Source organism: Centrocercus urophasianus, unplaced genomic scaffold, assembly GCF_019232065.1.
Source record: "Centrocercus urophasianus isolate 14NV4802_14NV808 unplaced genomic scaffold, USGS_Curo_1.0 seq_17, whole genome shotgun sequence".
Classification (NCBI taxonomy): domain Eukaryota; kingdom Metazoa; phylum Chordata; class Aves; order Galliformes; family Phasianidae; genus Centrocercus; species Centrocercus urophasianus.
In genome coordinates, this window is record NW_024884722.1 from 20,550,374 (window position 1) to 20,574,251 (window position 23,878).

Genomic DNA, 23,878 nt, shown 5'->3' on the forward strand with positions numbered 1-23,878 from the left:
GATCCAAGGCATAGTATTGATCACACCACATATATTCCTGTGAATTGCTTCCGCTGCTCCCCTCTTTCTCCTCCTCCCCACTAAGAGAAAGATAACAGAGGTTCTACATCAGGGGACTCAGAATGCCATGGATTAATTTTCAAGGAGGGTGGATGAGCCTCAGTTACTGCAGGTGTTAAAAAGCTGAAGCTGTGCAGGTAAGCAGATGGTTCCTACGTTTTCAGTTGTAGCCCTCATTGCTTTTAACTTCTGTTGTAGTACGTCAGCTTGTTAAGGTAATGGAGAGAGAAAAAGAGATGACATTGCCAAGCTTCTTGTTTTGGGCCTGATTTTGCAGTAGTTCTCTTGGCCTGCTAGAGCTGAGACCTTTTGGTAATGGTGGGACTCAGCAAGGGACTCCAGCCACTGCAGCCAGCAAGGTGCTTTGCAACAGAGCTCCCTTTCATACAGCAAACCTCTTCCCCTGTAACACATTAGCAAGATTCGCTTCCCATGACTAATTCCAGAGAAGCAAGCTCCTCATGTCAGCGCGCAGCATGGCTCCTCCCAGCCACGCCACTCTCTCCCTGCTGTGCTGGCCTTGAAACTGAATTACTCCATGGGCCCTTCAGGAGAAACTTGGAAATAACTATACCAGATGATTGGACTAATGAGAAAAGTAGTATGAATTTTTTAATTGAGGACCAGGGACTTAGCTCAGGGTTTCCTCCCTGCCCCCTTCTACTTTCAGATACTGCAAAGTTAGCAAAAGTGCTGCCACAAATCACATTTCTCTGTTTCCCCCTCCGTGTGGCTCAGAGAAGCTCCTCTAGGTGGAAACAGATAGCAGGAAGGCAGGATCCTTCGTGAAAAATCTCTTACAAGGTCACTAACACCTTCTGCAGAGGTCTCTTTTGGAGCTGCAGCCTGGAAGTACCTAAGGCCATCTCATTATATTCTTTGTTTCTATATTTCTGGGTTTTGTGTTTTTTTCCCCTATATACTAGAGACACTTGAGACTGGATAAAGCTTCTGGAGGCAATCCAGGCGGATTAACCTTCTTGCTTCATGGGGAGAAGGCAAGGAGGCAAACACTTTGAAACCCTTCTGAAGTTAACCATCAGTCACCAAGCGTCCAGAGCACCGGGGTGCATCCTGACAGGTCTTGCTGGGCTCTCTACACCTCAGCTGTGCTTCTTGCAGAGGTTTGTATCTCAGTTAATGTTATCCTGATCTTGAGTACTTTAGTCAGCAAGGGATTTTTCTGTTGTTCGTTTTTTCTTCAGACGCTAGGGAAAAAATTGCCATTTTCTAATGCAGATTTTTTTTCTGGCAAAGGAAAAAATATGCACAGCTTCAAAGTCAAGCTTGACTTGAACTGTCCAAAGCATTTAATAGATTTGTGTTGGACTTGCAGATTTCAGCCTAAGAAAACAAACTTCTGAGGAAAAAAGAAAAAAAAAAGAAAAAAGAAATCCTCTGATGTTGAGGATTTGATATAGTTCATTTTAGTATCTCAAAAGGAAGAAAAAGGCCATTTCCTTTTTTTCCATTAAAAAAATACTTCTGTTTTGGAATTTGAGTTTATCATTGCATAAAATCCTTCAAAATATAAAAACAAGATGAAGTGGTATGTTTCTGGTTGAGGAAAACACGTTTTGTATAATTAAACACACGCACTAACTAACCAAGCATCTTTCATTTTCACTCCTGCAGCACAGGGAAGGCCTGCTGCCATTTTGCTGTAGTATTATCATGCCTCCTAAGGCCAGAACCGAGCTACAGAAGCTGAACTATCCTGATTCCCAAGAGGAGCCCATCACAGGGCAGCAGCTGGGCCCCAGGTCCTGTCCTACCACCACAATATCTCCTGCATGTTTCCAGTTGGCAAGGCTCTGCTGGTGGCTCTGGTGACAGCCTGGGGAGTGGCAGGTGTCTTTCGGTGATAGGAGGTGATTGTGGCCTCAGGAACAGCAGGACTGCTGTTTTGGGGTGGACCTATGGTTGCCATGATAAGGCAAACACTGGGTAACAGTAACATGACTCTGAAAACTCCTGCAGCCAAATGTCCTGAACTCACTGAAACAAAACCCAGCAAATTAGGTGGTTCGCAATACCAAAGCATGACATCAGAATATAATTCACATGAAAAACAAACAAAAATAGGCCTGCTGAAGCATTTTAAACTGCTGTCTATCCTGTTTTTCCATCTCTTTTTTCTGATTGAGCTACTCTGCAGTCATCTTTTCCCCTCCTTGCTCTTTTCTCACAGGTAGTGCTTCACACTATGGCTCTTTGTCCCCCTGATGGAAAAATCCAGATGGAAAGAAGTGTAGTTCACAGGAAAATGATCGTGTAAGTGAAATTAATCTTTCAGATACTGTAATGTGAAACCCGATCTTCCTTTCTGTTAAGAAGACCCAATCTGTGTCTCTACATTTTGGCCAAAATCTGATGCTAAGAGAACCCTGGAGTCTCTTGAGGTAGAATTGAAAGCCTCGTGTGCAGAAACAGACACATTTAAAAGCAATAGTGGAGTTAAAACAGCCAGATGGGAACCTAGCAGGCAACTGAGAGGGGAACTCTCTGTTTTCCTTGCAAGCCTACAGGGGCTTGTTTGCAGGAATTAGAATCTCTCACCAGCAGTTCACTGCAGCTCTAATACCAAGTGGTATTGAAAATGAGAAGCAGGTTATGGCTGATGGTTTAAATGAGGCACCTATGGGAATTTTGAAATGAGATCCTGGATGTGTCTCGGTATAGAGCGTGCACATGGCAGAGCAATATTGCTTTCTTGGCTGACTGCATCATATATTATGGTCTTTTATTTTGCCCACGCTCAAGCAGCAGGGAACAGCAGAAGTTCATTGCTTCTGCACACTGCTTAAACCCTGCTCTGCCTTGCCGGAGGCTGTGCCCCTGCCTCACAAAAAGCATAGGCAGTCCCTTGGCCCCTGCACTGGTATGTGCTCAGTGCAGCACTGTATTTATGCCATTTCCATTATTTTGGAGCGAAGAGAAAAGCAGAATGTACAATTAAGATTATGCTGCCTGATATTTTTTGTCTTATTTTACGGGAGTCTTTTTTTTTTTTTTTTTTTAAAAAAAAGAGAATTTATGATATGGGAGGGCTCTGGCGTGTGCAGCCCTCAGTGTAGCCATGGCTCTGCCAGCTGCAGGACCCCTTGCCCCACACTGCAATGCTGCTTGGCTGGCTAGGGAAAGCCCAAGCCTTGGCACTCCTCCACTGCTCTGCCTTGCCCAATACCTCTGTTCATGGCCAACCTTTCTAGTGGAGCACAGCAGCTTCTCTGTAGTGGGCTGCAGGGGATCAGTTTCTGCTTGTGAGGTGCTGGAGGTGGGCAGAGGAACACCCAATCCACATGTGTTTCCAAGGCCATATCATTCCATGGGGGAGAAGCTCGGTGCTGACCTCAGCTCTATTCTGCCTTCCCCAACCTCCCTTGTGAGAGCTGCATGGCCTAGGCAACGGCACCTGCCCATATCCTAAGGGTATGCAAATGGGTCTGACAGGTGCAGAAATGGGGCATCCTCCCTGCTTGCCGGATGGCAGCTCTGGCATCTGCAGATTCCAGATTCAAAGGAGAAAAAAAGTAATAAATAAAATATTACCTTAGCAGCTGGCATCTTTGAGCTATTCTGTGCACTATACCCAGCAAGACAGCGCTGCCCTCCACAGGCTCCTACCGAAATTTCCAACTTGGCTGTGGATGTCTGTCAAGCCAGGGATGATGCTCTCCCCCCTGGCTCTCTTCTGGAACACTGCTGTCCAGGGCACCACTGATAAGGATTAAAAACAAAAAACAGAAACGACCTCCAAACTACTGTTTCTTTCGGCACATCTCGACCTGCCTGATGCTGCTACCAGAATTAAAATAGCTGTAGTTGTAATCCCATTGCTAGCAGCCATTCCTGTGCTGCGTGCTGTGATCAGCAGCATCCCAGCTTGCCATGCCACTGTTTCTAATAGTAGAAACTTCACTCCCATCTTATGTAAGGAGCGGGGCAGAGCAGCTGCGGCTTGTGACGTGCTCAGGCAGAAGCTTCCTGGGGCAGCATGTGCCCGAGGGCAGAGCTCCAGCCAGAGCAGAAGCAGTGACCTTGACATGGGTAAGGGCTCAGTGGCACTGCCAACTCCACACCGAGATGCTGTCGGTATTGTGGGCTGTCGATAGGTGTCAGTTATGGGCTTGATATGTGACCATGTGACACATGTGTTGTCAAACAGGCCGGATTCTGAGAGGAGGAGAAAAAAGCTTTGCAAGCTTTGGGAAAGACAAACAAAGATGTTAATGTACTGCTATTAAAACAGGCTCCTAAGCACCAGCTCCTCTGCAGGCATATGGATTTGTATAACAGTAGATTAAGGATTGTTTTTTTTCTCCTCAATTTACTTCTCAAATGACTTTTGTTTGACTGCTGCTGTCAATACAAAATTGATGGTGCTGTCAAGCTCTCAAGATTTCAGAATATCTGAAGGCACGTGTCAATGATTTTTCATATTTCTCGGTCGTTTGGCAGAGGTGTCTGCAGCTGCCTGTCTCTCCTTGCACAGTTCCTGTAAGCAGTGAAGTGCTCTCCCTTGCTTGAAAGGATACATATGAGAAAGACACCATTTGATAAAGTTGACAAAGCTGTACAAAATCTGTGCAGCTTCTTTGCAGTAGAATCAAGAGCAGAAAGAATTCATACTCCACAGTGGAAGATCTATTTTGGCACTTAATTTTTTTTTCAGGGAAATCATAGAGCTCTCAAAGGATGCTCTCAGCTTTGTTGGTATGAAGTAGAGCAATTTTTCTTCAGGTTTTAAATGGCTGGTTTTTGATCAGTTGATGCACCACAGGCCTGCCCCATGCCCAAGGCACAGTGTTGATACCCCAGAGCCTCACAGCATCGGGCAGGACATGAACAAGGGCAATTGTGCACTAGAACTTCTGAGGAGAGCTTTTTCCACCTCTCACTCATCAGGCTTTATACCGTTGTTTTTGTGAAGCTTGCTGAGGTTTTACATGGGCTGCAGGCTGATGCCTGAGCTGGTAGGGTGGGAGGGAGGCTGAGCTGCCAGCAAAGCACAGCCCGATGGATGCCCAGGGCTGAGCTAAGAGCCTTTGCTGGGGGCTGTGCCTGCTAGAGGCTGTTTGGAACAGATACATGGGAGATAGGCTGCACATTTCAGTCCATTTTCCCAAAGGAAGCCTCCTGCTAACTGTGCCTCCAGCACAACCCTGGGAAGGCTCTCCTCTGCCTGAGAAACTCTCAATGAGCAGGAATATATTAAGGATTGTGAGATTCTCAGGCACTGGGAGCCATTCATGCACCATAAATAGCATTACCATTCTTTCTTTGCTGTGCCTGGCATCCCAAGCAGTCATTTTTGCAGGTGCCTTTAGCAGCTTTTCTTATGGTCTCTTGGCAGGCTGGAATTTTGTGTATAGTTTTTCTTACTATCTCTAAATCATTTATTTCAAGGTAAAATACTGTTGTTTTTGTTGTTGTTGTTGTTGTTGTTGTTTTGGACTTCTTTTTCTTCCTTTTTTATATATCGTACATTACTGCCATATTTTTAGTAAAACTATGTGGGAAGAGCTCTTGCAGAAGAGTGAGGATCGAGAGTAAGCCATTCATAAAGAATCTCTGTGATTGCAGGAAAAGAAAAAAAAAAAAAAGAAAACAACCCAACAAAAACCTCCAAAACCTCAAAAAGAACAAGAAAATTAATTTAAGCTCATACCCATTTTTAGCAAGAACTTCAAAGTGATTGGTTTTAAAATTAAAAAAAAATCGTGTAACATGTTTTGACATGATATGTGATGTTTCCACTGGGAGACTAGAAATACGTAATTGTAGAAGGAAAATCTTTACATGCCTATCAGAAAAGGAAATAAGGATATCTTGTGTCATGGAACTACAAAGCAGACATTTTGTTCTGGGATAACCAGCGGAGCACTGCTATTCCATCAGCTGGTAGAGCTGGAAGAGTTGGGCAGGCTTTCAGTACACAAGACTGCTCTGATTTGCGTGCTACCTTTACTGACAGCCCTTGCCTCAGAGCAACTCAGCAGTAGGGCCAGCAATGAAACACCGTAGTTTTTCCATTTTGCCAGAAGATGGCAGAAGAAAGCAACCTTGCGTGTTTTAAAAATAGTGCACTTATGGCTGGCTGTTAGAGAGAACTGATAGTGACGGAGAAGAAATTGCTGTGGCTGGATGGGAGAAAAATGTGAAGGATACTCGATGAATTAAATTGCTATTGAGCAGGGCAGATTCATCAACTAATCTACACTGTATCCTTTCCTATGCAGATTTTCTGTGTAGGAAAAGCTTGTAACTGTGCTTATTCTTCCTATGCACAATGCAGTTCGGCCTGGGTTTGCTCCAGTGCCAAAATTTTTTGTAGCAAACCAGGCTCCATTGGTGTCCAGCACATAATGCTATCAGCCCGAGTGAAAATCAGGCTGATTTGTTCTGTCTTTTATTTTCTCTTCCCAGACTAATTTATCTTTCCTTTCCCAGTTTCTCCACTCGTGCTAGTAGAAGAATCCAAGCAGTGCAAGCAACCTCACCTTGCTGCTGGAAGAGGGGCAGTCACTGGATGCCTGTGCATCCTGGCTGCAACATGGGCTGCTGGGCATCACAGTGGACTAGCAACAGCGGCCAGCTCAGACACCTCTCTCTTCTCCAGGAGAAACCGACCCATCAGCCACATGGTTGACACAGAACTTTCAACTGATGTGATGATGAGGAAAAACAACTGATGATGCAGATGCCTATTAGCTGGACAGCAACACCACTTTCTCACGAGATGATGCTCAGACAGACCCCAGTGCATTCTACTCTTGGGATTCTGGTCCTGCTTGGCTTTTTAAGGTAGTGTTCTTCATATTATTCTATTAGTCAAAAAGACTTTGGTCTCAGGTTGGTTCTGTGGTTAGCAGCAGAATAACCTTCATCTTGTGAGAAAAACAAGTGATGGCAACTGGCACTGCTGGTGACACCATAAGCACACTGTCAGCTTACAAGGATTTCTATTGCCTTTCAGCTGCCCACCCAGGGGTACTGGGTACCCCCTGCTATTTGGAAGTGGATTAAGCCTTCCTGAAAGTGAGTAAGTTTAATAGATTGTGGGATGCCTTTGAAGCTGCCTCATCCAGAACACCCTGCATCCCAGGTCCTTTTGCTGTACTTTCACCAACTGATCATTTTTGCCAAAGCATCTCAAGGATATGCTAAATCCTGTTCTGGAATTGAGGTGAGCAAGCACAAACCCTTTACATGTTGAAGTTTTAGTAGGCAAGTACGTATTTGGGGAAACAACATTCTATGGGTATCTCTGTGCTTGAAAAGAAAACCCTCTCTGACCTTTTAGGATTGAAGACTTTATATTAAATGCTAATTCGCATTTTTGTTTTTTTTTTTTGGCTTTTTTTTTTTTTTTGTCTTTTCCTTCCTTCCTTCCTTCCTTCCTTCCTTCCTTCCTTCTTTCCTGCCTTCCTGCCTTCCTCCCTTCCTCCCTTCCTCCCTTCCTTCCTCTTTCTCTCTCTCTTTTTCTCTTTCTCTCTTTCTCTTTTTTTGAGTGAAGATAACATTGAGAAACAGTTCAGTACAGGTAGTTCATCCCTAAAACAAAGGCAAATTCAGGGCTGTCAAGGAATTTGAAAGCCCTGGGTTAAAGGATTTTGCAAAGATTTCTGCTGAGTAAGGGCTATACACCTGAGAGGGAAAAAGCACTCACACAAATGAGCTCAGAAGGTCAGAAGCTCTTGCAGAACCAAGACAGACATGATTGTGGTGCTGGATTGCTGCTCCTCCCCTGTCCATTGTTTGATCATTGCCACAGGTAAGAACTGTGATGCCTGGAGTGCTACATCATGATTCACCCAAAAGGTCAAATCTGGCCTGAAATGCTCACCTGGGTCCTTTTCCCTTTTTGTGGCACCATCAGATGGAGGAAGGTTACTAGTGGCTTGCTGACTGTTGGAACTCAAATGTTAGCTGCAGAGATGACATGCCTTCTTATTAGAGCTTACTAAATGTCTGCCCCACTTTCTACACCCATAGTGACAGCAGACTGTATGAGGGTCTGCTATTCATGACTCCAGTTTGCTGTGTCATCCTAAGGTCCTAAATGACTGTGATTACCACATAACTCCATCTCATCCCTTTGTTAGCTTAAGCATCCAGTTGGTGAACGGAAAACTGGTTGATGACCAGTTAAATATTCCATCTGACTCTGCTAGTAGAGGTGTTGGCGCAGTGGCACGGCTCTCTTTGCACACACCCAGGCTGCCGTCTGGCTGGTGACAGTTCCTCATCACAGGATACTGTGCCTTGACTTCACAGCTCCTCTGCATGGCTACACACTTTCTCAGCATGCCCTAATAGCAGCAGCCTTCCCTGTTTGCAGAGATCTGAAAGCATGCCATCTTTTGGCACAGAGATGCAGCCTGATACCCCCAGAGGAAATAAAGATAAAATCCTGGCTGAAAAGCAAATTCTGAGAAGAGAGCTAAGGTTATGGCTTTCTAAATATTTATCTTCAGTCTGTATTTGATGCCTGGCTAATGAAGTGACTGGGCTTTTACAGAAACCTACGAGAGGTTAAGCAACTTGGAGGAAAGCAGTGGTTTTCCTGAGCTGCAAGACAGAGTGTATGCAGGGCCACTCACGGCCTTTGTGGCCAAGAATTTCATGAGATGTCTCCTGCAGAAACCTTCAAATCTGAGCTTTATGAATGGCCAGTATAGTTGTGCTTCTTTCTTTTTCTAAAAATAATGGATTTCCATCCTTACTCTTTGGATTTACTTTGCTTCACTCACCATTTTCCTGAGTTTAGCAAAGAAGCTGTCTGTGGAAACAATAGATGAACAAAAAATTATCAAGGACTTTTTTTATGTGGGGGAAATATTTTTCGAAGGCAGAAAGAGGGAATATGTCAGGCTATGCATCGAAGCACTATTTATGCCCTTGAAAACCTTTCCCATAGAGTGCTTAATTGGTCTGTGAAAAGTCATTGCCAGAGGAGGTAATTGACCATTTTTTATAGAAGGATCAGTAACAAAAACATTCAGAGCTATTGTTCTAGAAATTAAAAATATATAAATTAAGAATTATGCAAAAAATATGTTTTGGGGCATAAGCCAGCCTCTCCTGAAACTATGCAAATTCATTTGGTGAAAACAACAGCAGACACAGTGAAATGAGTTGTACATGAAGAACTGAGATCTCAAATGTGATATTATGCAGAAGGTAAAGAGGCTGTACTAGATAAGTAACAGTTCAATGTGTTATCAAGGGTGCACTTCGATTTTGATGAATGTTAAAAGAACCTTTAGCCTTGAAAATAAAGAGGATAATTTCTCTCTAGGCAATGGCTGCTCATGAAAGTCATAAAATAGGAGCATTGGAGCCCTAATTTTATAGTGCTTTTTAAATGATTTTCAAATAGTCCAGCTGCTTTGTGCCATAATATCACGAGGCAGAGATATTTAGGCCAGCGATAACAAGCATGCATCAGCCTGCCCGAGCTGCTCTCCGCAGGCAGCCAGCATTAAGCGAAACACATATGGAAAACTGATACTTGCCAATGCGGATTGATCACAACGGCACCGTGGCTGGAGTGATCCTGGAAGCTGCTTTTTGCACCAAACAACTCAACTGCTTTTCTTGTTTGCGTCTTGCCCGCGGAGCACAGGATGTATGCCGCCAGTGATTCTGCTTCTATTTTGACACTTGAGCACCTGCCAGTTATACACACCTCCTAGACCATACAGTCCCCAGTAGACTGTTTGGAAGTAGGAGGGCTAATTCAGCCCTGGGTTACACCCCTGCTTTTTTTGCGGGAGTTTCTTCAAGATTTGATTTGCCCCCACCACAGATGTTCCCAACTTGCACAGAAATACACACATGCTGCAAATGAGCTCAGAACAAATGCTGCATAGCTCTGCTGAGATGCTGGAGTTGCCACCTTGCCAATTTGGGTATTCATTTCAGAAATCTGATTAGCATTTTATCTTTGCAGTTCCCATTCCTTTGCAAAACATTGACAGTAGACAGATGCTCTGGGCAAGCAGAGTAGGGCTGAAAGAGTGGGTTGTTTATGAAATATCCCTGTAAAATTAAATAATTCTTTATTTGTTTACTAGCACTGAAGACACAGCACTATTTGTGTTAAGAGAATGTAGGTGGTGATGGGAGATCCTGAGCATGAAAAGAAAGCTTTATTTTATTTATGGCAACATGCTTCTGTAAGTCTAAAGTCTGTGAGGCTAGGATAGAGCTGGGTAGAGAACATGGTGGCAAGTAGGTGCCTCTGGGAGGCCTCTGGGAGCTGAACATCAGTTGTCTGCAGAGTGGCAAGCCTCTCTTCCCCAGTGTGTCTAACTTCTGTCCCCTAGTCTGTGTAACTTCTTGTACATGTTGGAATTCCACATTTGTTTCTCTTTTTCTCTGCTGATCCCAGTGTAGCAAAGCACATTACCATCTTTTTAAGCCCAGTGCTATTAAAACATTGAGCAACTTTCTCCTGAAGTCAAGTCTTATGACTTTTCATGAATGGAGTGGCCAATGAAATGGGAACGTATTTGAGCACAGTTTTTCTTTCATTTAACCAAATTAGTAAGGAGTAACTGCAAAACCCCACTGTCCCCTAAAAGATGGGAAACAGGTTTGTTAGCAGAGCTTTATGTCACATTCCTTTGATCTTTATCTCATATTTAGATTGTCCAACATTACATCCCATCACTTTGATCTTATATTTCATAAGAATTTACATAAGCATATACTGTATCTCTGTTCAATATCTAAATCTCGCAGCTGTTTCGGGAACCCTCAGCTTGATGAATTGCTCAGTAATGGCAAACTCTTTGAATAGCATAGCCTTGAGGAAAATGACAGAAGTTAAGCCAGCCCAAGGGGAGCAGATCTGCCTTTTCCAAGAATACAAGGAAGCAAGATTTTCCTGCAGAATAGGAATGAGTGTATGCTGTGCTGCTCCTGGCTGCATTGTATAGTGCCAATTGCATTAGTTGGTACTTCTGCCTCACTTGCATCTCAACTTTCCAAGATCCAATTTATGGCAGCTGAGATAAAGTATCCTTCAGGATATTACATTCATCCCTTTCATAATGCAAGAACCACTTTTTGATATAAGAGATGTGAGTCCAGAAAAAGAGGGGAAACATATGGCACTAGGCTTTGTAAATGGCCAACTGGCATGTCTATTATGGCTGTTTGCAGCTTTTGGCTCCTTTTCAAACCAGAAAGTAACATTATACATGCTGTGCATTCTTACATACCAATTAAAAAAAAACAAACAAAAAACCCACAACCTTTAGAAAAAAAAAAAATAAATTATATATATATATATTTATATTTAAATCTGCGTTTTTCAACTGAAATCTCAGTGCCTTTCTTTCCATTCACTAAAATACAGCATCTTTCCCATTTATAGTTGCTTTCTTCTCTCGTTTCAGAAGACACCCTCTGGTGATTACAGTAGCCCATGTGTCATCTTTGCCATTGATTTGGGCACAGTTATAGTTACGTGCATTACTTGCTATCTTTCAGGACACTGCTGTGCTCTCTCCTGCCATGGAGACAATATCTGTAAGTAGGTAGTCAGACTTATCCAAGTGGTTCAGTGAAGTTTAGTTAATGCTTCCGAAGTAATCTGTGATCGCTTAATGAAATTGCTGTGTTGGAGCAATGGTTAATCAGGGGAGGAACTAACCATTAGGCCTTGTGAATGTACTCTGAGGTTGTACAGAAATGCATACCAAGGTGAAAGTCCTCTGCAGGTATTCCATAACGATGACTTTCCTAGCCACAGAACATTCAGTCCCCTTTGCTTCCCCATGCAATGTGTAGCAGTCAGTGACACCAAGCCTCCTCTGGCCTTCCTTGTTATGGACTACAAAGCTGCAGAGAATCGTGTATGAAGGCTCATGACAGAAGGCCACTCAGTGTTTCCTATTACCTCATAACGTTACTGTCTGCAGACCCCAGCATCTACATTTTGAGACTCATGTAAGAAACAGTAAAGTAATGAAAGAAAGGTAAAAGGTTGTGATTTCTGCAGAAAATGTACACTTTCCTGTCTGGAACTTCTTGTAAATTTACAGGTATACAGGCTCCATTTGACTACAGTCAGCGGCCCAAACACCTTGCAAAAATTCAGTCCACAGGGTAGCTCAGGTCATCCTACAGCTGGTCTTGAGGTGTGATTGTTGCTCAGGTTTTAGCAACCATTTTGCCTCAGGGTGCAACTGTGTGGCTTTCCTTTGCTGGCGTAGTATTAGTCTTGCTAATCTGATTAAGCTCCAGCTGATAAAGCTGCCTGCTTAAAATTCAGTGTGAAGCTGAATTTCTGCAGGACGTTTTACATCTTGGGCCCAGAGTTATTTATTGCGTATCATTTTTAAAAATATTTCACCTTTCAACCTGAAGGGACTTGGCCCGGTGTGCCAGCAATGGCTAACAGACAGATACATACTTAATAATCAATTTATTAACCACTTCAAAGTCCTCCAGGATAAAAGACGCCGTGCAAAGTCAGCCATTCCTACTTCACTATTTATTTATTTCTTATAGTGAAGAGTACATAATGTGTTATAGTGCACGGTGTACGATGAATTATATTTAACTCATTTAAAGAGGCTGACTATCATATATCTGATAAAACCATCAGGAAAAGTATGCCTTAAGGAATACAGCTTTAATTCTAGACTGATATTTAATCCAGCTCCTGAGAAACTGCACATAGCTGGTTCCACAGAAACGAGCAGTGACAGCTTTTGTTTCTGCTTTTGGGTTTTTTGGTATGAGCTGTGGCACAGTGATGGCAGTACAGAAACAATCCCTGCTTGTTGACTTTGCTTAGCGCTGGGTTGTGCCCTAATTCCAAATCCTCTCTCTTCCACACTTCCAGAAGATGCCATGAAACCTAACTCTGAAATGTTGTTAATCTTAAACGTTGTTGATCTTATTGATGTTAGAATAAAGAAGCTGGCAGAATAAAGAAAACTCCATTGATAGTATGAACAAATTGCAGTTTTGCTGATTGTAGGCTTTGATTCTTTGTAACTTCCCTGTTGTAGATGAACTGTTGCATTAGCAAACCTCTATGTTTTTACTCCTGTTAGCTGAAAGTTCATCTCTTACTTACTACATGTACACACTGTTGTTATCTATACATTTCTTCCCACCATTCATTATTTTATTTTTTAAAATTTTTAGTCTTTGAGGTCTATGTGTTACACATTGCAGCATTTAGGAAATCTTTTTTTAATCTATAATTTTTAATTTATGGAAATTATTAAAGAGAATTTTATTCTCTTTTTAATTCATTGTAATGTGTTTTGTTTTTCCTTTAATGAGCAGTCCCTTTGCTTTCTTCTATGCTTAGGCTATTTTAAGGCAACTAAGCTTAACAGCGCTAACTAAATAGTTGGACAGCATGTGTTAATGAGAGCTGCATTTCCTAGCCCTTCAGCCTCAAATAGCACTTACATACAGCCTGTGTAGAGCTCAGGCTGCTCTTCACCCACGTGCTTTGATTCCACCTTGCAGTTTTTGGACTGCAGGAACACTGGACTCGCTGCATTCCTGGCTGGCTGTCTGACCATCCCCAGGCAGTGGCCCATCGGTAGCCACACATGGGGTGCTGTTGCTGGAGCATTCTCTTCACTTGATGGTCCCCAACAGGTGGCTGTCCCTAGAAGTGACATGCACTTTGACAGGTCCCCCAGCGGGCTGAGTGCTGCCTCCCCTGTGAACAGGAGCACCCACAGAAATAAAAGTTCTGCTTTAAGTCAAAGTTTTACCAAAAAATAACCACCCCCACAACTTCCCACAGAAGCAGTATTGCTGTGCTTGCCAGCACAGAGTTCTCGCCACAGAAAAAAATGTTGGTCAGTGCAGTGGAGACACAGTCTCCAGTGTCTCATGTGATCCAGTTCTAATAATAAACCATTGGGAAATGGGATGGCTCCTGTTAGAGGCGAGTTCAAAATAAAGGCCATGAGAGCAGCAGCTGTTATGGGCCTCCACACAGACCCATTGAATTCACTGTCCTTGTGTCTGCCTGTGGCTGTAAGCTGATGCAGACAGAAAATGAGACTGCACAAGTGTGAGATACACCACTTTCTAATGCTCTCCCAGCCTCCAGCTCATGAGCTTCCAGGTCTCATTGGAGTTTCTGTGTATTTCATAACCCTGAGCAAATTTCTGCTCTACAATTTTTCCCATTAGTCCTCTAATGTTTGTAAACTTCTACGTCCTGCAGCATCCTGGGTAACCTTGCTGTGGATTTTGTCAAGTGCATTCTTTAGAAAAATACTAAATATGTATATGTATATACTAAATATGTATATATATATATACATACATACATATATATATATATATATATATACCATATATACCATATATATATATACCATATATATATATATATATATACATATGACCATATTGAGGAAAGGCCAGCCTAGGCAGGAAGGCCTGTGTGCCTGTTTGTCTCAAGAGGATGAAACACTGACAGTACCTGTGGGATCTTGGGTAAGGAGATCCCTATGGGTGAGCCTGCATGCTCAGGTTAGTTCAGCAGGCACTGAGCTTGCATTCAGGAATCTAAACATCTTCCAGACTGGGGCCCTCTCTCAATGAGGAGCACCTTTCAGCACCTTCAGTTTTCCTCATCGTACATCCCCTGTTGACATGTGCATATTCCAAACAAAGTGCTGCTGGCGAGGCAGTATTTTTCATTTGTTTGCGATCCTCAGCATAACTCTCCAAACCAAAATTCAAAATGCAATTTTTTTCTGCTGACAGTAGAAAAGGGGAAGTACTAATGTCACATCCCATCACTATGGACCAGGGAGAAGGTCTCTTTTCTTCCTATCAAGCCACAGCAGATAGTGTTTTCTGTTTCAAGAGGTTACAGGACTAATTTTACTACTTTTATGTATGTTGATGGGAATCCTTTTCCCTGCGTGGAGCGGGAGCCAACGGTGCACAGAATATAAAGGAGCAATGCAGGCAGACAGGAAATATAGGCAACACTACCTTCGCAGATTTAAAACACTTCTGTGACTTGCCAGCGCCCTTGAAAAAGAGTTCCTAAGCAATTTATTCCATCCACTGGGGTATGCCAGTCCTGCTGTACAAAATCACTGCCATATCATTAGTGGCATGGATGCCATACTGGCTTGGCTCAACTCAACACTACTCTGCTCCTTGTGAAACAATGCTCTCATAGGATGAACAGCACGTAAGAGAGCAGGTACTAATCTACAACGGGAGCAGCTTTCACAGCTGTGGCTTTGTGGGACAGATGTTCAGGGGCACACAAAGCATTATCCTGATGGGAGGTTCCATCAATCTTTCTCATATGTGTCTAATTTTGCCCAGCCTAAAGCCATTAAGATGCTTTATTTCACTCACGTGAATTTCAGACTTTTCAGTGCCATGTCTTCAAAAGACTTCCAGACTGAAATCTACTGTAATGTGAATGAAGTATAAATTATATTGAAATGTTAACTCATGTAAATCCTATCTCTAATGGAGAACTTCAAAGCAAACCCAGCTCTTCCTCCACTGCTCTGCTGCTTTGTGAGGTATAAAGATTATGTTAGCACTGGTGGGGTTTAAATGCAATTTTCTATTTGATCATTTTTTACATTACAAAGTTTTCTCTTTCTCTTGCCAGTGGATCTCCTTGGCAAGACTTAGGAAAATCTGAATAGACAGTTGAATAAACTTCTGAAAGGATCTTCATGCTTATGTTGCATTCCCATAACCACTAGGCAGAATAGGATATCTGCATTCCCATAACCACTAGGCAGAATCAGCATCCATATCTCTTCAAGAGCCTCTTCAAGAATTCAGGGTAATAGGGGTCTGGGAAGGAAGAATTACAATCCACAAGTCACCATCACTTATGCCTTCTAATAATCTTTGCAAGCCTCCTCCAGCAGAAGGGAAATAATGAGACCTGATGCTTCAAATGCAAACAAGCATGCAAAAATGTATTTACTCAATCTGGTAGAGAAAGTTCATAAGGGCAGCTAATCAGTAAATCAAACTAGTAGCAAAGGACAGAAACAGATTTAATTATTGCTTCATGGTTCACCACAAAGTAACAAGGTAATTTTCAGGTAGAATGGTAGCATGAATTGCAAATGCTGTTCCTGTATTAAAAATCAAGTTGCTTAAGTAACTGATTAACTGGTGATAGGAGAAGTGACAGCCTCAAAACAGCTTAAAACTAACTTGTATCAATTAAGCGTAGCTATTGACTTAAGCTAATTCGGTTCCCGGCTGAATTTAGAAAACAGTAATACAAGATGAATTTGAATCAAATAAAGAGTGTTTAGGCAGGAGGGGATTTGACTGTCTGGGCTTTAGGCTTATTTTTAATTGAAGTTTTGAAATTTGGAATGTAGACAAGACACTGTAGTAAGGAGTCAGCACCCTTATTCAGAGGTGGATGGAAAGTAACAATTGGACTTCCTGAGTCTTTGATGCTTTTTTCCTTCCAAGTTCTGGACTAATCCTTTGAGAAGGAATAAGTCGGACCAGCTTATGTTTCAGCTTAAACTTGGGAAGCTGTAAGGAACTGAGTACAGGCAATGGGGGGCAATGTCTTTGCTCAGGTTCAAGTTGCTGGGGCACAGGTGCAGTCACTGAGTGTGGTGCTCAGCAGCCTGCTTGCAGATTGAGGGGTAAAGGAGCAGAGGGATGCTGCAAAGTAAGTGCTTTGTTAGCTTGAAGCCGAAATTACTCTTTACCAGCTTCTTTCATGGATTTGACATCCCAAAGGCCATTAGAGCAATCTACATTTATTGTGGGCAAGAGCTTGCAAACACAGGAAAACATATGCCTGTAGCTCCCTGGTAATGATGAATGCCTAGGTTTCCTACCTGATTAAAACAGAGATGATTCAAAGCCACTTACACAGAACTAATGAGTTTATGCTTACAAAGTATCTTAAAGTATCTTGTCTTCTTTTTCAATATCCTCAATACACAACATCATATATAGTGCCTTGCTGTCAACATATTTACATAAAAAAAACTTGTGGGTTTGCTGACCCTGAGACCACATAGAGAGCTGTGCAGAAGTTTATTCCACTGATATGTCACAGTTCTCTGTGGCAGCATAATATTTAAGAGATCCATAAAAGACAAAGGTGTATGCAGCAGAGCACAAGGGCCTAAGAAATTGTCCTTATCACATCACCAGGCCTGCAATGCAACAAGCTTTTCTCATGAAAACTGTAACCAAACTGAAGAAGATGGTGTTGTTACACTCCTGAGAAAAGGGGACTCAAACACACAGCACTGCTAGATGCAATTATTGAACTTGCCTCTGGCATTAGCACAGATCAAGAACAACTTCAGTCCATCTTCACAGCTCCAGTGGAGCCCTCTGGTATGATCACACTGTGCACAACAGCTCTGTAGCAGGTAGTGCTTAGGGACTGATTCTGGCAGTGCTCGTCTTGGAGGAAGTCAGCTGTCAGAATGTACCCACTGACAGTTCTGTTGGGTTTTGTTTGTTGTTTTACTTTGATGCATAGCTTTCTTCATTTTTTTTAATATGTACTGATCCTGGGAAGTAGTGTACGCACAGTGGTTCTCAAAGCTGAAGCTCAGAAAAGCATATGCAAAGGTTTTGCCCTTTCAGCAGCCCTTCTTCTGCCGTAGCTGAATGTCCAAATTTCGCAGGTGTTTCAGAAAGCCACGATTGGGTGAAATCCATCGATGCTCCTTCACTGTTTTGATGGCTTCAATCAATGGCAGGTGGTGATTTATCATGAGATATGCTAGGACTAGAGATGCTGACCTGCTTACTCCAACTGCGCAATGTACCAAAATTTTAGCTAGTTTAAAAAAAAGAAGAAGAAAGGCAAATTATAACCACAAAAGAGGAGCAGTATGGTGGATGAAGTTTTAAACTAAAAGAGAAGGCAACTCTGTCCTGTCTTCTCCAGTTTGGTCATGATTACACAGCAAACAATTTATTTTTTACCCTTCCAATAGACATGAATCATAGAATAGAATTATGAAATCATAGAATCATTAAGGTTGGGTAAGACCACTAAGATCACCTAGTCCAAAAAGAGATGAACTGCTAACTGTTAAGTCTAATTTGCAATTGTTCTATTCACTTGTATGAGCAGTGTTATGAGGTTACAATCTGATTTCAGAAACACTGGTTAGTTAAAAACCAAAGCAGTGATGTTGCTCTACTGTGAGCAAGAGGAAAACCAGACCCAGTGCTTTCAGAAAGGCTCACTTAGGTGAAGAAGAATGCTGCAGCCTGGCCGGAAAGGATGGCACTGACACATCAGCCACCAAGAAAGATGACTGGCCTAGCATCATTAAGTAATAAGTCGATTTGTTGTGGCTGTATTTCTCTTTGTGAGAAAGAGCTCCATCAGTGCCAGTTTACTCATGCTAAGGAACGGTCTTTTATGTAATACATGCATATTAGTGTTTTATAGCACCAGTGCCAAGACGCTCAGTCTCCTCTGCAACACACTGTAAATTCCCCTGGGTAAAGGTGAATCTCCTCACTGGGAGCACAGCCCTGCAGGCCTTGTTCTCACAGGAAGATCGTTCACAGTGTGTGGGCCTCTTCACATGGGTGGTGGCTGAAGAAATCAGGATTGTCATCTTCCTATGCATTTATTATGACAAATATAGTTGCCACGAGAGGGTGTCAAAAGACTAGACCAGATAAGACTGCTTCCATATCAGATACATGTTTTATTCTTCTCTGTGAACAGGTCTTTCCCTCCTGATATTTCTCTCTTCTTTCTAACTCCTTTCCTCTCTACTCTGTCTCTCTCAGCCACTGTTCATCCTTCTCTCACATCAACTTTTCACTCTTTCTTGCTGTTTTGGAGCCAAGCTGCAGCTATCCACCTGCACAGCCATGCAGGTACAGGCAGTAGGCTACGTACTGACCTGTGCACCAGTGAGCTCGTGGGCCTGACTGGTTATGAAAGGCTGCCAACACACATACAAATGTGAACAATGATCATTCTATACCTCCTGGTGTGTTCAGGGCTTTGTGGATAAATTCTGCCGCCGAGAAAAAGAACTGGCTTATGTCAAAGCTGGGGAGGTCATGTGCTGGCACACCATAATAATCAATGGTAGCTCCATAGAAGTCCTGGCCTCCGTGGCTGTACACTGTGCCGTGGGCAGCATTCAAAACGTGGGTAACACCCATCTTCCACAAAACAAATCTGTTGTGAGCTGTTACTCTAAGAGGAAGACCAACATAAACAAATTAAGATTGGTACAGAGATACTCACAGGGCAGGAACAGCACAGCGATTGCATCTCTTACTCAACATAAACCAGTGCACAGTTTCCAAGGAATAAACGAGAACCAAGTATCAAATCAGTCATAAAATTATCTCAGAAACTGCAGTCTGCACTGTAAATGACATTGATCAGCAAAACTATGAGCTGCCTACTGCCACATCAATAAGGGGCACTAATATGCTGGAGAAGCATAATGTAAAGCAATGGCATTAAAGCTCAGTCATTCTGTGCAACTGTACTTACAGGTCTCCCAAGAAGAGATTAGGCCACACTTCATCAACGTGGTTACAAGAAGGCCGCCCAGTGTTCAGGAGCTGCTCCAGCTCCTTAAGTGAGGGGACGTCCTCTATGCATGTCCCAGGCCCTGGAGAGCCCAAGGGACTCAATGCTTCCTCCTCAGACATATGAGAGCTGGGGAAATGACCTGCTCCCAGCAGCTAGAGGCAGTGTGCTGGGCACTGGAGTGCCGCCAGCAGCCACAGCAGTCACAAGGTGGCTGGGAGATGGGCTGGAGCAGGTGCTGACAGCAGCTCCCGCCACTGCCCCCATACTGTAACATCCTCGAGCCTCCTCCCTAGGGCTGGCTGTCATGCTGGACCTAATTGTGCCTTGCTGGTTTCAGTCTGCTCCCTGCAGTTCGTCTCCCTAGATCTTCAGCCCCCAGCCCATAGGATGTCATGATGGCCCTTAGTGATGTCCCTAATGCAGCAGTGGCAGCTAGTGAGGCCTGACTGTTCATTATACAGCCATAAAAGTCCTGATAAAGGAAAAATGGGAACTTGTCTGATGCAAGATGCAGAGCAAGTAACAGTAAGTCAGAGGTACTTAAAAGTATAACTGCTAAAGGGCTAGGACTGCACCATCACGTTCTACCTATATAATCACCAGGAGACTAAAATAGATTATGAGGTCTTGCCTATCATCAATAACCAAGAGAAGTCTATTTCTTGATTCTACTGTTTGTTTTTTTTTTCCATCAAGTAAAAGAACATGAACCTAGCTGTATGTTACACGTCTATTCTTTTCTACTGCAGTTACTGCTTCCTCCAGTCTGTTACTACAATACACTTGCTCTCTTCCACTGTTGAAGAAGTTTTGGTGGGATTTTCCCTCCAGGTGTAAACTTTTGCCTAGGTAGCCTTGGTTTTCCACAGCTTTACTTCCTTTGTGGCCCTTTTAAAGCTACTCAGGGTGGATGTAAAAAGCAACAAGCATGAAGACTCTCAATAAGAGAGAAGCTAGCTTTATCTGCAGCAGGGGCTTTCCAAGGTACCAAGGTACCTGTTAGGACAGCAGACAACTCTAACCCAAACATTTGCAATTATGTGTGATGTTAAAAATAGCTTCTGTTCCAGCTGAAATTAATGCATGATTAGTAGCACCTGAAGAAGGCATACTTTTAATTGGTGGACTATGCTTTTCTGATTACTTTGTAGGTAGTGTTCGGTGCAGTGATCAGGATCAAACATTCCCTGGCTAATAATGTAAGAGGTAGCAACCATGAATCTTGGTAGCAGGTAAGGAGGGCTGTATGAGCACGCAGCACGGCATTGCCAGGAAAACGTGTGCTGGTCAAACCAGGGTGCTCATGGATACTTTTCTATTTTAACTGTTCCTGTCAACCCAACTTAATGCCAACCTGTGGCAACTTTGTCTCTCCCATGAAAACTGGGATCAGAATCTTTTCACCTATTTGAAAGAAGAAAAAGATTTACGGTGAAAATGCATCAGCACAGAAGCTCGGCTAGCATAAACAAACCTGGCTGTATAGGTACACCCACCTCCACTTTCAAAGGATCAGCTACTCTCCCTCCTGTGCCTGCTTTCAGGATTTGTGTTTTGGAATGGTTAATTGTTGAAGAAGAATTCAACTAATTGAGTTGTGGTACATTTAGTTCAATTCTAAGTGAGACAGGATTTTCTGGTGTTCTACAACACTAATGTGCCTGTAATCCATGGCAAATTTTGTCTGCTTTAGCACATAGTGTTCACTTTCTTGGCTTTTGCTCTGAAAAGTTCATCTTCTGCTTTAAAAAATAAGTTGATTAGTACTTAGCAATTCAGTTCATTTTTCTTCCATGGTGTGAATAAGAAAGTTAAAGAGAAAACAGATGCTTGAAAGTTCACATAACTGATTTGATGTGTTTCAACACACATACTGAGATCACAAACATGATATGGCAAGATTTGGTCTGTAGAGAGAAGAGATCTCCAAAAAGAAGAAAAAAAAAGTGATGTAGATCAAGTAGCACTTCTAGTTAAAGGTCCTTCCTTATTCTTTTCTGTATTCTTTGCTGGAGGAGAATTTTCCTAAGCAGTTCATTCTCTCTATATTTGAGGCCTCCATTTCCTGCATATGGTCTTGACATTTATTGGAGATTGATTATTTCAAATGATTGAAAGTGAACACTATTATTTAATGACAAAGACTGAAAAGAAAAACAGCATTACATTCGTACATCTTTTTCCTTTCCTCATAATAAATTGCAATTGGAACTGGTTGGGAAATTTCAATAAAAATTTCCTTTCTTTTTGTGATTAAATATCATCCTGAATATTGGATCAATGTAACTGTGTAAACTGAATAAATAATTTTCAATCTGAAGATGAACCCAGTATAATTAAATATTCTAAAGATTTTTTTCTTGGCAATCTGCAGTAGTTCTAAAAATTTCAATAGCACATCGTTTGTCATAAATTCTCAGACTGACATATAGGCATTGGCACTGCCTGTCAAACTGAGATCAACATAGCATGGGGTGACATAACTCATAGTGATAGAATGAGGTTTATTGGAAATTTCTGCTAATTAAAGCACGTATCTAGATAATTCACTCTTTAAAAAGCATCGAGTGCTAGCAAAGAAAAGTAGTTACCAGTTTTGAAGTACAGTGTCTCAACAGATATTTGGTCATTTTGGAACTATCAGTTAGGCATTGAAACTCAGTGGAAGAAAAATGGCACTGGCAGTGACTATTTCAGATAGATGGGGCAGGGCTCTCTCCTTTGCTGCGGATGCCACAGGGCTGATGCAGACCAGGCCAGCAGCCAAGCACAGGGTAATCCCTGCAAGGCAAGGCCAGCCTGCATACATCTCTCTCTTCAACTTTTATGGCTGACACAGCACTCTTGACCAGGGACTTACTGCATGAACATCTGTTGCTGATATCTTTGGGTCCTGTGTACTTAAGATATATGTACACACAGAGATCATTTTCCAACTTTAAACCTGGAGTCTGAATTCAGGGAGTTGCATGGCTGTAGGTTCATGCTGGTCTTGTAATCAACAGTGTAGGGAACTGGGATAAGAAGCTTTAGGCTTCTAATTTTTCATTTCTTATTGCAAATGAGCTGGGTATGGAGTAAGCAAAATTGCTTATTAACAGGTTATCTTCAGGTCTGCTGCATTTTCGCTTATTTCCCAGATCATACCTTTATGCAGTACAGTTTGTCACTGGCATGTTTGGACTTTTCAGTTTTTCATCTGATGCAGGTGAAGGAAAAAAGGGGACCATTGTGAGGACTGAAACAGCCCTTAATTCCTGCGCTGCCTGCAGAAGCAACCAGATCTTGGCAAAGAAAGTGGGAGGTCACCTCTAACTCCAGCACTTCTTTGGGAAGCTATGCTTTGTATGGTGTAAAATATAAAAGCTGGATGGAACAGACTGCTCAGATAAGCACCTTCAAACCAGCATTGGCGCATGAATAATGAGCAGGGTGGTTTCTATTCTGCCTGTCCAGTTTCATCTATGTGGAATAGACACACTCCATTACAACTGAGCATACAGTCCTGTCTAGCTGCACCAGGCTGCCCATTGACTCGTCAACTTGATGTTGCTGTAAAGCATTTTGAAATGCAAAATTTCCTTTGTTTGTTTCACTGTAGTTGCATGTGCATCAGGATTGCAAAAGACCCCTTTTTCCTCTGAAGAAAGAGAACAAGACTAAATTCTCTGAAAGGCTTACCTCATTAACTTAATGGAGTGACACTGGCGACGGTGTTTTTTATTTCAAAGGGAGCAACAATTCAGGAGACTTCTATGGGACCTCACTATAATTACATCAATACAGAAATTTCTGAATGTTCTTCAGACTGCATGATGATGCTGCAAAAGGCTGAAAGCTAAATGTCAGCTGATAGACAAAATAAATGTATTTCTGCAGTCACTTGGGTCTAATTTGTCTGCCCCCTACAATCCCCTCCATTTGTATTATTTATAGGCTGTGGAGCACCGGAGTTGCCTGGAGGTTCCATCAGCCACTTGTCCTGCCCGCCTGGGGATTCACCTTGGACAGATGACTGCGTGCTATCAGCCTGCTGCTGGCATTCAGATTTGTATTTTTTTTTTCTACAGCCATCAAAAAGAATAATGGCACAACTGAAGAGAGGAATGTTTTGTAATGGTGTGACATGGAAACAGAGCTTTATAAGGGCTCTGCTATTTTTTTCTACATGCATGCTTTGAATGAGGGACAGGGGTATTGTCCTGGCAATGCACGTTTTTGTTGTTGGTGGGTTTTGTTTTATTGCAGTTTTTTTTA

At 42.5% G+C, this 23,878-nt stretch overlaps 1 protein-coding gene and 1 long non-coding RNA gene across 2 annotated transcripts; one reads left to right on the forward strand and one right to left on the reverse strand.

Moving 5' to 3' along the window:
- The first annotated feature begins 6,833 nt into the window (after positions 1-6,833).
- Positions 6,834-23,802, forward strand: LOC122160182. The gene is made up of 4 exons (XR_006168744.1): positions 6,834-6,867; positions 7,040-7,249; positions 20,773-20,853; positions 22,830-23,802. It is a non-coding gene; the product is annotated as an uncharacterized LOC122160182 (long non-coding RNA).
- On the reverse strand, positions 17,682-19,740 carry LOC122160181 (dual specificity protein phosphatase 13-like). The gene is made up of 3 exons (XM_042818477.1): positions 19,580-19,740; positions 19,056-19,273; positions 17,682-17,881 (listed from the first exon to the last, which is right to left on the reverse strand). The coding sequence occupies exons 1-3, from the start codon at positions 19,738-19,740 to the stop codon at positions 17,682-17,684; spliced, it is 579 nt and encodes a 192-aa protein (XP_042674411.1).
- Positions 23,803-23,878: the final 76 nt, after the last annotated feature.